Source organism: Argopecten irradians, chromosome 6, assembly GCF_041381155.1.
Source record: "Argopecten irradians isolate NY chromosome 6, Ai_NY, whole genome shotgun sequence".
NCBI lineage: Eukaryota > Metazoa > Mollusca > Bivalvia > Pectinida > Pectinidae > Argopecten > Argopecten irradians.
The window spans coordinates 32278570-32293334 of NC_091139.1; the positions used below are offsets into that span (position 1 = coordinate 32278570).

A 14765-nucleotide genomic window follows, 5' to 3' on the forward strand; every position below is an offset into this window, starting at 1 on the left:
AGAAGGATATAATATCTAAAGCGGTCGGACGGACATGGTAGTCATAAATATCCACACGTAAACAGAAGGATATAATATCTAAAGCGGTCGGACGGACATGGTAGTCATATAAATATCCACACGTAAACAGAAGGATATAATATCTAAAGCGGTCGGACGGACATGGTAGTCATAAATATCCACACGTAAACAGAAGGATATAATATCTAAAGCGGTCGGACGGACATGGTAGTCATAAATATCCACACGTAAACAGAAGGATATAATATCTAAAGCGGTCGGACGGACATGGTAGTCATAAATATCCACACGTAAAAGAAGGATATAATATCTAAAGCGGTCGGACGGACATGGTAGTCATAAATATCCACACGTAAACAGAAGGATATAATATCTAAAGCGGTCGGACGGACATGGTAGTCATAAATATCCACACGTAAACAGAAGGATATAATATCTAAAGCGGTCGGACGGACATGGTAGTCATAAATATCCACACGTAAACAGAAGGATATAATATCTAAAGCGGTCGGACGGACATGGTACATAAATATCCACACGTAAACAGAAGGATATAATATCTAAAGCGGTCGGACGGACATGGTAGTCATAAATATCCACACGTAAACAGAAGGATATAATATCTAAAGCGGTCGGACGGACATGGTAGTCATAAATATCCACACGTAAGCGGTCGGACGGACATGGAGTCATAAATTCCACAGAAGGATATAATATCTAAAGCGGTCGGACGGACATGGTAGTCATAAATATCCACACGTAAACAGAAGGATATAATATCTAAAGCGGTCGGACGGACATGGTAGTCATAAATATCCACACGTAAACAGAAGGATATAATATCTAAAGCGGTCGGACGGACATGGTAGTCATAAATATCCACACGTAAACAGAAGGATATAATATCTAAAGCGGTCGGACGGACATGGTAGTCATAAATATCCACACGTAAACAGAAGGATATAATATCTAAAGCGGTCGGACGGACATGGTAGTCATAAATATCCACACGTAAACAGAAGGATATAATATCTAAAGCGGTCGGACGGACATGGTAGTCATAAATATCCACACGTAAACAGAAGGATAAATATCTAAAGCCGGACACATAAATATCCACACGTAAACAGAAGGATATAATATCTAAAGCGGTCGGACGGACATGGTAGTCATAAATATCCACACGTAAACAGAAGGATATAATATCTAAAGCGGTCGGACGGACATGGTAGTCATAAATATCCACACGTAAACAGAAGGATATAATATCTAAAGCGGTCTAAATCACACGTAACGGACATGGTAGTCATAAATATCCACACGTAAACAGAAGGATATAATATCTAAAGCGGTCGGACGGACATGGTAGTCATAAATATCCACACGTAAACAGAAGGATATAATATCTAAAGCGGTCGGACGGACATGGTAGTCATAAATATCCACACGTAAACAGAAGGATATAATATCTAAAGCGGTCGGACGGACATGGTAGACATAAATATCCACACGTAAACAGAAGGATATAATATCTAAAGCGGTCGGACGGCACATGGTAGTCATAAATATCCACACGTAAACAGCACATTAAATACTAATTCGATCGATTTCCATAAAAGTTATTATTTTACCAAACACAAGTATTTTACTTAAGATTATATTCTTCCAAAGTAGCTATAAGAGATGACTTGATCTTGTCCTTATTTGCTCCGAGAACTTCTTTTATCTGTGAAGGGAAAAGAGAAATAAATATATATTGTTAGAGTTGTCTCCCTTACTATACTTCCTTTGTTGCTCAGAAGACTTCTTTAGAGACAGATACTGAAGTCGTCTTATCACAAAAAACTTTATAAGCATTATTAGAACTTTCTTTTGTAGTAACCTTCCTAACATTTGATTACAATAATCGATCAATAGCATGAATTACGTAAAATTTAAATAAACATACACAATCCAAATTCCACCGAAAGTTTGCCGCGGAGGAAGACAGCGAAGAAGGCGCTGTTCGTGATTTTCGGGAGACTACTATCTCGGAGTAATACCAATATCATAGAGTCCCAACTGAACACTTAAAACACTCCATCTATGGTGTATATGTAAGTAAAAAAATCAATGTCTGTGGTTTTGAATATTGGGGTACCATCAAGTATTACGTGAAATGAACAAAACAACTTTTAATTTTCACCGCGGAGTGGTTTCATTGTTTTGATGTGCACAGGCTCGCCGAGCGTACTTAAGAATGCTGTTTCACAGCATCAAAGTTTTTAATTTACTTTTTTTTATACCTTTTTTCGAAAAATCACAGAATTTGTCGAAGAGTAATTAGAGTTTAAGAGCAGTTACCTTTTCACCATTCATGAAGAACATAAAGGCTGGCATCGCTGTAACCTCGTATTCCTCCGCCACTTCCTGTTGATAAAAGAAACCCAATGTGTTATGTGTCGCCCTGGATGACCTACAAAGGCTGTAAACCAACTAATATTCGGGGCGTTTTCACACTTTTTGACATTAATACGGCAATTTTATTGTTCAAACTTTTGACATTTATACGGCAATTTTATTGTTCAAACTTTTGACATTTATACGGCATTTTTTTCACACCTTTTGACATTAATACGTCAATTTTATTTTTCATATTTTTTTTTACATTTATACGGCAATTTTATTTTTCACACTTTTTGACATTAATACGGAAATTTTATTTTTCACACCTTTTGACATTAATACGGAAATTTTATTTTTCACATTTTTTTACATTTATACGGCAATTTTATTTTTCACACTTTTTGACATTAATACGGAAATTTTATTTTTCACAATTTTGATATTTATACGGCAATTTTATTTGTCACAATTTTTGAGATTTACACGGCGAATTTATTGGTCACAATTTTGACATTTATACCGCAATTTTATTTTTCCACTTTTTTATATTGATACGGCAATTTTATTTTTCACACTTTTTGACATTAATACGGCGAATTTATTTGTCACATTTTGGACATTTCTACGGCGAATTTATTTTTCACAATTTTTTGACATTTATACGGCAATTTTATTTGTCACAATTTTGATATTTATACGGCGAATTTATTTCAAGATTTACACTGTTAAAGTTGCTACACCACCAAAAATGATAATTTTTATCGGTAAGAACAGAAGCAGACGAATTAGTATTTTTCTTCAGTAACAAAAGTTACTTACTTTACACTATTACGATCGTTGAAAAGTTTGAGCTTCCTATTTAACTTTAATTGATTACACCCCGAAAAAATCCATGACCCTATGTCCTATATGGAATAAGGTACCGATTGCACAGACAACAAAAGTAAAACAAACGTTTTTATAATTTTTTTTGTGTTAATTAACATATACAATGTATATACAATATATATACATTGTATATTAAATATGCTTTGATTTTTCACCATTTGCTTTGGCCAATACAAGGTCACATGACGCTCAATATAAACATGTAGCATACATGTATTGACTGTTTCCATTTTTAGCTCACCTGGTCCTAAGGACCGAGGTGAACTTATGGGATACCGCAGCGTCCGGCGTCCGTCGTCCGTCGTCCGTCAACAATCGACTTCTTCTCCATAACTGCTGGTCGGATTTCAACAAAATTTGACTGGTAGCATCCTTATGGGCTACTAACTGAAAATTGTACAAATGATGGGGCTGATCCCCCGGGGGCCTGAGGGGCGGGGCCAAAAGGGGTCAATTTGGCTATTTCCATATAAACGACTTCTTCTCTGAAACCAAGCATGGGATAGCACCCATAATGCAATGGTAGCATCCTTATAGGGTGGGGATTCAAAATTGTACAAATGATGGGGCTGACCCCCGGGGGCCTCAGGGGCGGGGTCAAATGGGGTCAATTTGGCATTTCCATAAAAACGACTTCTTCTTTGAAACTAAGCAAGAGATAACAATCATAATGCAATGGTAGTATCGTTATAGGGTGGGGATTCAAAATTGTACAAATGATGGGGCTGACCCCCGGAGGGCCTGAGGGGCGGGGTCAAAAGGGGTCAATTTGGCTATTTCCATATAAACGACTTCTTCTCTGAAACCAAGCATGGGATAGCACCCATAATGCAATGGTAGCATCCTTATAGGGCGGGGATTCAAAATTGTGCAAATGATAGAGCTGACCCCCCCGGGGGCTTGAGGGGCGGGGTCAAAAGGGGTCAATTTGGCTTTTTTCCATATAAATGACTTCTTCTCTGCAACTAAGCGTGGTATAGCTCCCATAATGCAATGGTAGCATCCTTATATGGTGGGGATTCCAAATTGTGCAAATGATGGGGCTGACCCTCCGGGGGCCTGAGGGGCGGGGTCAAAAGGGGCCAATTTGGCTATTTCCATATAAACAACTTCTTCTCTGAAACTAAGCATGGTATAGCACCCATAATGCAATGGTAGCATCCTTATAGGGTGGGGATTCAAAATTACAAGATACTAAGTTGTACGTACAAGATACTATCTTGTTCGTACAAGATACTAAGTTGTACGTACAAGATAATTACTTGTACGTACAAGATAATAAATTGTACGTACAAAATAATAAATTGTACGTACAAATTACTAAGTTGTACGTACAAGATACTAACTTGTACGTACAAGATAAATTAAATTATATAGTGGCCCTAATACGCCGCCGTACTATTCCACGAAATACGCGAAATTTATTTGTACGGCAAAATAAGTTGGTATCATCGTTCCGGGGTCACAGAATTTCATCTGAATTTATTTGGCCCATGCACAGGGATTTGTATCATAGAGGGGAGAGATGACTTGTGTACCTTTATATAATATATACATGTACGCAGCAGACGGACTTTCCTTTTACATTACAAGTCCCTGTGTGTGCCCATGTGTTTTTAAGACGCTCTACAGTTTCAGTCGCATGGTAATTGTCGAGAACAATTCATTTTCTGATGTCACACTTAAATTAGATATATTTTGATTTTCCATTACTCTCATTAATACATGTATGTGGTTACATGGAGGTCGTTATTAAGCCTATGTTTCCATTTTTAGAAAAAAAATTAGATGTAAACTTACATTGAGTTAACCAGGGCAGCGTCCTAAGGCAAAATTATGTTGCGCATATCAAATAATAACATCGATGTTTTGTTAATGAATTTCATATCTAATGCACTAAAACGTTTGAGTCGGATGATATGGTGTTATACCATTCTGGTAGAATCTAATCTAATTATCTTGGGCTACGTCCTCGGTTATCCTTTACTCTACCAGGGTGTTATGACACCATATTGACTTCAGCAAAGGATAAGGATTACAACTACGTGTACAGTAGGTACATGATCAGATTATGTATAGCAAGACGTCTGTCAGATAATCTAAGAAATGTCATACATATTTTAAAGTGTATATGTACAAAATAGTATTACATTTGTCCATGTTACTCTGATATCCGTAAAAATCGCGAAAAAATCATTTCACTACAAAGTATGTATAAATTGATACAACTTTTCATGTAAAAATGTAAAATAATTAGAGAAATTAGTATTATATAGGTTACAGTATAACGTTACCATTTTAATGTATGCCCAACTGATGAGTCTCCGTAGACTTGAAGGCAATCAATCCTGAGCTTGTATTCCGTCTTTGCATATTACAGATTTAGCTCCCTTTCGAGTAGGTAACGATTGTTACGTCATTATTTTGTGAGCGCATTTCACGTCGTTTTTTCCGAAAACTATGACACGCCGGCAAACACATGACGTCACAATCAATACCTACCCCAAAGGGCAGATAATTCTGTGATATGCAAATACGGATAGCAAATAACTGAATTCTTAGATTTTGTTGACACCAATGAGCATCTATTCATAAAACTTTGACAAATAAGCTAACGCAACCGATGCATGTTATTTATTGACGTTGACCTTGACCTACATTACATACTTACCGATACTTCGTCAACATCCACCTCACAAAATATTACATTCCTCATCTCTTCACAACTTTCCATTTTCTAGAAATTAATAAGGGAGAGAAATATTGAATGAGTCATTGCATGATTTTATTATTGCGATGGACGTTATATCAGTCCGGATCTTTGATTTCCGACTGGGATTATTTCTACGGATGTAATATCAGTTAATATAAACACTTCTGTTCTCTTTTTCATCTCCTGTCCATAAACATCAATATCGTCACCATGGTAACAGACACATATATCTCGTCACCACGGCAATAGACGCCATTATCGACGCCATGGCAACAGATACATATCTCTTGCCACCACACCAACAGACAAAACGAATATCGTCACCATGGTAACAAACACTCATCTTGTTACCACAACGACCATCCATATTATTACCATAACGGATAAAAATATCGTTACTACAACCACATCGGTTATCTATGATATACTGACATCTATAAGTCATTCCATATTTACATGTTGTATGCCTCTATGCTTTTATCGTCACAAGTAAAAATCAAACATGTCAAAAGGCCATCCCAAGGATGAAAAATAAATGTGTTTAAACTAGCCATTTGAAACACCTATACTATATGACGCGCTTGAAGGTACCTTAAAAGCTGGTCCAATAGCATTGCATGGTCCACACCACGTGGCTTTGAAGTCGACAACCACCAGTTTGTTTCCAGCATCTTGCAAAATTTTCTGGAATTCTTCCTGTGGTTAGAAAACAGAAATACGATTCAATAAAAATGGAAGCAGTTTCTCTCAAACTTTTTGTTGGGATTCGGTGTCAGGATAGCCATTCTTGTTCTTGAAAATAACATTTACATGACATCATTCATTTTTACTAAGTTACATGAAGTTAATTTGAGCTACAACACTTATTGAATAATCGAATATTCTTGCAAAGTTTGTATAGTCTCCCAGACCTTCGGTTTCCACACGTATGAACACACAGATCATGTCTAAATATCTGAAATGTAGAAAAAGAAGTCCGTTTGCAAAACAAAACAAAACGAAAAATGATTACAATACGGGCGGGATCCATCTTAAAAACAAACTCTCCGTGCGTTCCATTTGATACGAATCTGTTGTATCTCAAATGGAACGCGCCGTACCAGCGGAACTGTACCGGTACAAGTTGTTCGTTTTCAGAAGCGTATCACTTAGATCTAAGATGGCGGACCCGAGATTTTTCATTTGTGATCGGAATGTTTTCTTTGTTGAAATTGAAAACCATACAGAGATTATGTATATCCGATAAAACTACATGGATTATTTATTTCAATGTAATCCGAAACTATTTATGTTTTACTTTTATATCAATTTTATTGTTAACACCGAAAATACTTGGCTTTTATATTCGAAGCGTATCTTTCGTATAGGTGCCGCCATCTTGGAAAAATCTAAACGCGTTCCATTTAGCAATGCCGTATCACTTTAGTACAACTGGCACGAATCTGCAAATGGAACGCACGGCTGATTCTTTTTATGGAAGGTAACATTAAATGTACATGTAGGTCCCTATTTGGAGACGCGAAACTATGAATATGTGACATGTCCCTTACCACATTAATAAATACGTCCTAGTGATAAATTATCTTCGCGGATTGAAAATACAATGTACAAAAATGTAGTTCAAATATTTCAATATCAATGGATCTTCTGGAAATTTGATTTAAGCTTTGAAAAATGTTATCGAGACGAAGCATGAAACTGCTTTGCTTGGCTGTTATGTCAACGTGACCTTCACTTCAAGGTCAAGCTCAAATAAGTGCGAATATTTCTATTTGACCTTCTAAGTACTCTGAAAACAATTTACAAGATAATTGAATCCTCTTTGTAAGTGAATTGTAATTCCCCCAGATATAAAGAAGAGCTTTGTTTAAAACCTCTAAGAGTGGACGCCAAGGTGATCTTATCTATGTATTTATGCCACTTACTTCTAAACATAGTTTGAATGATTCTGCCGTTCCATAGTCTTTTTATTTTATATGGACATTTTCATCGGCTCAATGCCTACTCGAGATAAAAAGACAATACAAAACAACAGAATGATTCGGACTATTCTAAGCAATTTGTGTGAAAACATATACCACGTTTTAAGACCGGAAGTAGGCCGAACGCACGAGCTTTGCAACATTATGCAAAATGGCTATTCTAACTTTCTGATTGGCCAGCACTCGAACAAAATCAGACAACGTCCATGTTAGTAGACAGAAAGGAATTATTTTACTGAGCTTTTTTGTAACCATTCTTGTGAAAACTCAGTTCCATCTGATTAAAATCTAAGGACTCTATCCGAAATACACTTGGTCTTAATTGTGCAGTTACCAATCCAGAAACAAACAACCGACCAATCAGTCACTCAGCTTGATACCGATATTGGGTATTAAGATTTTAATTATATTCATTGACAAGACTGTTCCTTTTCGGGCAGCTAATTATTCTCATCGATACAAATTCAGATTGTGAATGAGTTGGAATTCTCAAGGCGCCGCGATCGGGATTCATTTGAAAACGACATTTGAGAGTTTAAGAAATGTGTTGGAGACAGATTTCCCAAATCCTATGAGGTTTCGCTCACACATTGAGAACATTATGTTTTCTACAAATAGGATAGAGATTCTAGTTTTTGGGAGAAGCATTAAACATTGCTAGGGTTTTATCTCACCCGCTAATGGCACTAATTACAGCTCATTCATTACAGTTAATTCCCTGACACCACGGCTCAGACCAACACGGATGGATGGGTGGTGGTGGTGGGTATGACATGTCATTAGTCTTTTATCCAAATCGTTATTATGACGACGTTCAAGGTCACTTGCGAAATAACGTCACTTTCGCTACGGAATTGCTATACGTCATAAAACGTCGATGGTACAATAGTAAAACATATTTTTAAAATAGATGAAAGTAACGTTACATGTGTCATACCAACTGACCATGTTAATATTTTAGCCTTTGGTTTGCCATTCTCCCTAGGCGGCAAAGGTACATGGGAAGCATTCGATTCCGACTACTAACGATTTAACGTCGACTGGTCTTATTAGTGAATGCTGAAAGTCTTTGGTCGTAAGAGCAATGGTAAAGTCGGATATGGTGAACCGGATGACAGAGGCTGTCGAAGACAATCGTTTCTCTAGAACATTCCTTTAACGAAGAATGTGAGTGTTGATTTACCCAATTTGACAATAAAATTTAAATCATTGTGTATACTGCTTGTAGAATTATCATTTTTGAAGAAAGGATAAAATATTGAACCATTTATGTAAATTAGTACATACTATAACGAATAACGCGATGTCGCCTCCCACATCACTAATTAGTAGCTCCTGTTCCACACGGCGGCCGTTCGATATCCTCATTTTATTCGGCGCGGTTGTTTGTTTAACCTGTTTAGCATCATGATGTTGATATGATTTAACACGAGTAAACATTCCTGTTCGGGTTTGAAAATGCCCTGTACTTTCCTGTCCAACAACAAACAAAATAACACATTCACAAAGCTGCATTAATTACGATGTACCTTGCAAAACATGATGGCGGTTTTCTGGTTTTAATTTGCCATTCTTCAATTAAGTCCATATCATGACTTACCATGCTGTTTATTTCCTTCATCTTGCTGACGTCGAGTTAATCCGCTTGTCTGAATTAATTGTTTGTGATTTTAAACAAAACACAGGTAAACCCGACCGTTATTCCACAGAACGTCGGCTGCAACTTCCCAGCGTCTTATAGGTGAACAACGCTTTCTGAGAGAGTCAGGCTTCGCAAGTGGTTGCTATGCAATAAGGATAAAAAATCGACCGTCCAGGTAGCGCATTTATTTAATGGTACATACACTTTGAGGGATATTCGAGAAAGCGTTTAATCTCGATATTGGCGCTGCCATCTGACGAGTATAGATTAACGGGAGCAGAACTTCAGTCAACATGTCACAGAAAAAAATCGATAAGTTCCCGATTATCGCTCAATTATTGTGGATTCCAATAGACTTTTAACACGTAGATTTTCACATGACTTTTGGTCATCAACCATGTCCACGTGTGATGTGTTTTGACCTTGAGTAAATACATGCTCTATGGAACATTATCTCGTGTATACAAATTAACTCATCGCGTGTTAATCTTCTTGTCAAGCTGGCATCATGTCCTGTTTTGTTTCCAATTCACGTATTGTTCTGTTTTTTCTCAAATATTTTTCTTATTTTGTCATTAATACACAGCCCTTGAAATGTCATGATTGCCGTCTGTTTTTCTCTATTTTGCTAACAAACTTGTCCTTTTAAGTGTTTTTCTGTATATAGAGCGTTATAATAAAAGGCGACTTTATTTAAGATCTTTCTTCTTTCTAGCAGAAACATATATACATAATGATTGGAAACTCCTTCTTTGTCTTTGTTGACAGGCAGAGGGACCTCCGGTTTATAGGCATTTTGCCTTGGCTAACTACTTTTAAGTGTATTCTTTAAATATGATATTTTTACACCAACACAAAGTTTAAACATTATATCATGGTTTGGTGTGATCAGTTTTCCCAATTGATGTTATTTAATATGATTTTTGAAAGCACGAAAATAGGCAATTTTACCTGGTTTTCCGAAAATCAGGCATTCAAAACCGGAGTGCGTTTGGTTTTATTAATAAACAAGTTAAAATATTACTTTTTCTATCCAAAGTCGTACTTAAACCATATGAAATTACTGAACTTTTACAACATATCAAAGTTATTCTTTTATATTCAACTATTTAAGAGTTTATCTAAAAAACCCTAAGCACATACAGAGGTACATCTGCCGATCGTAAAATTGGAGGAGTTGCCAATCTCTATGTATATATGTTTCTGTGTCTAGCTATCTTTCTTCTTAACGTCTGCTTTAATTAATACCATCTCACTTTTGGTCTTGTGTTGAGTTGTCTTTCTCTATCACCCGTACAACATTGTCTCTTTCTGTGTTTGTCTGTACTAGGGCGTTAGATTTCACTTGATGCCACCATTCCATAATACAAAGGGCGACTAAATTTGGGATTTTATATTTTCTCTTCTTTCTAATCGACTTTCTTGTTCCTAACGTCTCCATCAATATCGCCTCACTTTTGACTTTGGATTAAAGGTTCTGGGGTTTTTTTCATGGCCAAGACGCAGTGTACCAAATTCTTTGGTCATAGATTCTGCTCCTGCTTAGAGCTCGGCATAAAAGTTGAAAGGGACGACTGGTTTAATTGCCGTTGTCAGTATATTGTGACCGGGTGGGCTCCCATCGGCTATCAAGCTATCGCTATACTGACAGTGAACGGAAGGGAAGTAACTCTGATGGATGAGAATGATATTTGGGTATATGTATACTGGTGTCCAATCATCGACATGTTGACCTTAACTACCGCTGACATGTTGATTCCATACATCAACAATGATATGTTGATTCTATACATAGTAGATACACACCAGAAAGTCATGTCATGTTCAGTTACTCGAGATCGTTACCTCGTTACAAACACATGTTACTGACAGCTGATTAGTGGTCAGATTCAGGTACCATGGAACTGATTACGGGTAATCAACGCCACACTAATGATCTTAGTACGCGCTATTACACAGGTTAGAACCGACATTAATCCCCAAGGAGTGGAGTATTAGCCACATCAGTAGGGCAGTGATCAGATCCAATGTCCGTCTCTGGGTAATCAATATACCTTTTAGATGATGATCATCCCAGTGTGTAGCAAGTGTGTATAGGAAGGGGAGGTCACTGTGATACATCTAAGGAGAACGGATTTTTCATGTTAAAAGTTAATTTGGACATTTATATGTACACTGTATTATACAAAACAGGATGAGTATTTTTTTTTCTCCATATTTTTGTTTACATATGTACTCTTTATTTCAAGACTGTTACAAAATATCTAGGTTGTATTAACTATTTCTTTTCCCTCAAGAAACCCTTGGTGCATTTGATACTGTTGGATAGTGCATTAGAATTATCTCCCTTTTTATGTCAATGCACTATGTAGTTATGTTCATAGGTGCATGTAATATACTCCTTCACAAAGTCACACAGCTGATTGGTACATGTATGTACAAATGTAACTTATCCAAAATTGTAAATAAATTACATTTGATCCGAATTTTAATAACATATTGAAAGATCACAGACACGTAAATCTTGGGAAGGAAGTTCTTTAATTCATAAAATACATTAAGATCAAGACATTTAATTCTGAACATTTTGTTTCAATGATAATAAACACTGTAGAGAAATGTACATCTGGTCGCTCTTTGCTTATAAGATTACCGGTATATATACTTATATACTGATACAGGGTGAAAAGTGTGGAGTAAATGAACAACAAACAGCAATGATTGGTGAACAATGTCAAACAAATGTCAATATTTACATGTTGTCATGGATACCTAGAGGTGAAATTAATCTTTGCCAATGTACATTTTGACTTCTACCATATTTAAAAAGTTAAGGTGAAAGCCACCACTGACTAATATATGTGCATTATATCCAATCTAAGCATGGGTATATACTAATGCTTGTTCATTTGTATGCTTCAACTATTGGTTTTATTTAACAAGTCAAATAAATTAAATGTGATAAAAATTTGGATTGAAAATATTCTAATTTCACTAACCACCTATACGTGTACATTTCCCGAGTGCTACAGTGTATTTTGTAGCCTATGCTATCTGTGGATGTAAAATAAAAACAATTTTACTATATCTAACAACAGCTTGAAAAGGAAACACACAAAAAAATAATGCACTGGGCATATATAACAATAAAAATTGTATATACAAGGTTGCGATAGTTTTAAAGCTGTACTCCTATTGTACAGCTCACGGAGATCTATTTCACACACAACCTACTGAATGTTTGTTCTGTTAGGTGATTTATACCTATAAGTGTCAAGCATTGTTACTTCAGATCTAGGAACCAAGAACTTGTGAGACTCCTTAGAACCTCTTTAACACATGACTTAAAGATGCTCCACCGCTGACAAATGGTATTTTTTCTCTATAAAAAACAGGAGCAGACGATTTAGTATTTTTCTTCAGTTACAAAAGTTACTTACTTTACACCATTACCACCATTGAAAAGTTTGAGCTTCTTATTTTACTTCAAGTTAAAAATATGAAAAATAATTAATTGCATCCCGAAAAAATTCCGTGACACTATATCCTATATGGAATGAAGTACTGATTGCGCATGCACCAAAGGTGAAATATATTATTTTTATAATACTTTTGTGTTAATTAGACATACATATACACGATTAAACACCAATTATTGTTCAAATGATTAATATCATTTATGCTCTGTCGGCGGTGGAGCATCTTTAAGTACTATATTATACACTGTACTTACTAATGACAAAATTACTCCCAAATCTCTCATTGAATTCATCCATGTTATCTTACCAAATGTCATAATTACTTGAATGTGGAATGTGAACACTCATTATTTGAAGATGTTATATTAATTTTTGACATGTAAACTTCAAACAATACGAAATAAATATGTTAAATCACAAAAGCCATCAGATCTAAACGAAAAGCAATTTAGTTTTGTTTCTGTAGTAAGGTTGATTGATAAACCTGATAATGTAGGTGTTCTACTCCATACAATGAAGGGCGTGCTCTGACAAAGTGTACTCACTAATACCACACACCAAACTAATGACCTGGCAACATGTCATTTGTAAATCCAATTTATTTATTCCTTTATTGGAGACAGAAATAATAAAGTTACAAAAGTATGACGATCATGCACCAACTTTATGACCTAGAGTTTAGACATAGCGTAGGATAAGTACAGTAGCATGGAAATGATGAGGAAAATGTCTATGTGCGTTACAGGCTAATGAATGCCACATCCATATGTTTGGGAATGCTCCAGTTTACATCTAGCTCTTTGTAAACGGCTGCCAATCTGCAGTGACAACTGGCTGGATACCTAAGCTGCTACTACACAAACAGGTACCACAGGAAATCTTAAGGGTCATTACTTATATTTGGCCATAATAAATTCCAATTTGGTGTGTTAAAATTCGGAATTTTTTCAAAAAGCTGAAAGTTTTAAATCATGTCCATTCTTGCAATTAAATCACTTAACAATCACCACCGGTTAAAGGACAGACAACTCTGTATAATAAACCAATGAATGTTCTGCTAGGTGAAATACCAGGGAAAGATACACATGTATGACAAAGACACCAGCACAAGATGGAAATGGACATCAAGACTATAATTCATTTGACCCCTGGAAACTTGATCATTAACAAAATATATTTGATACCATTTATTCAGACCGGAGGTGACTTAGAGAACACACATTAATCAATATAATATTTCAATATAAATTCTTTGGGAAACCCAAAAAACCATGTTTGAATACATCTCTCTTATTCTATTTTAAAAACGGATAAATTAAGGCTCTACTCAAATGAGTAACATCTATATTTAGATATTACAAAATGTCAAGACTGCGTTCTTTTCTTTCTGTTGGACAGGATATTGGTTATAGATAATAGTAATTCATAACAATACCAATTGGCCCAGAAATTATTGAATTGATGCTTTAAGGATGAGGAAATAGAGACCAATATTTATACCATCTTACCGCATATGACCAGCCATAAGATTAGTGATGTCTGAAGAGGTTATAAATGGGGAAAAAAGACAATTCCAACATCGCTTCAGGGTTATAAGGTGGTGGTAAAGCTATCTATCTTTACAAAGATTTGGCCTAAAATCAGGCAATGTCCTT

At 36.0% G+C, this 14765-nt stretch overlaps 1 protein-coding gene across 1 annotated transcript; it reads right to left on the minus strand.

Moving 5' to 3' along the window:
* Window positions 1-1510: 1510 nt before the first annotated feature.
* On the minus strand, window positions 1511-10262 carry LOC138326338 (thioredoxin-like). The gene is made up of 5 exons (XM_069272458.1): window positions 9590-10262; window positions 6599-6703; window positions 5966-6031; window positions 2365-2430; window positions 1511-1747 (listed from the first exon to the last, which is right to left on the minus strand). The coding sequence occupies exons 1-5, from the start codon at window positions 9608-9610 to the stop codon at window positions 1667-1669; spliced, it is 339 nt and encodes a 112-aa protein (XP_069128559.1). The 5' UTR covers window positions 9611-10262; the 3' UTR covers window positions 1511-1666.
* Window positions 10263-14765: the final 4503 nt, after the last annotated feature.

Excerpts from the sequence above, each read along its gene's own strand:
- LOC138326338 (XM_069272458.1), bottom strand. The coding sequence starts at position 9,610 with ATGAAGGAAATAAACAGCATG. Across the intron at positions 6,704-9,589 it reads TGAAGGAAATAAACAGCATG|GAAGAATTCCAGAAAATTTT; the intron begins GTAAGTCATGAT and ends TTCTAACCACAG. Across the intron at positions 6,032-6,598 it reads CTATTGGACCAGCTTTTAAG|AAAATGGAAAGTTGTGAAGA; the intron begins GTACCTTCAAGC and ends ATTAATTTCTAG.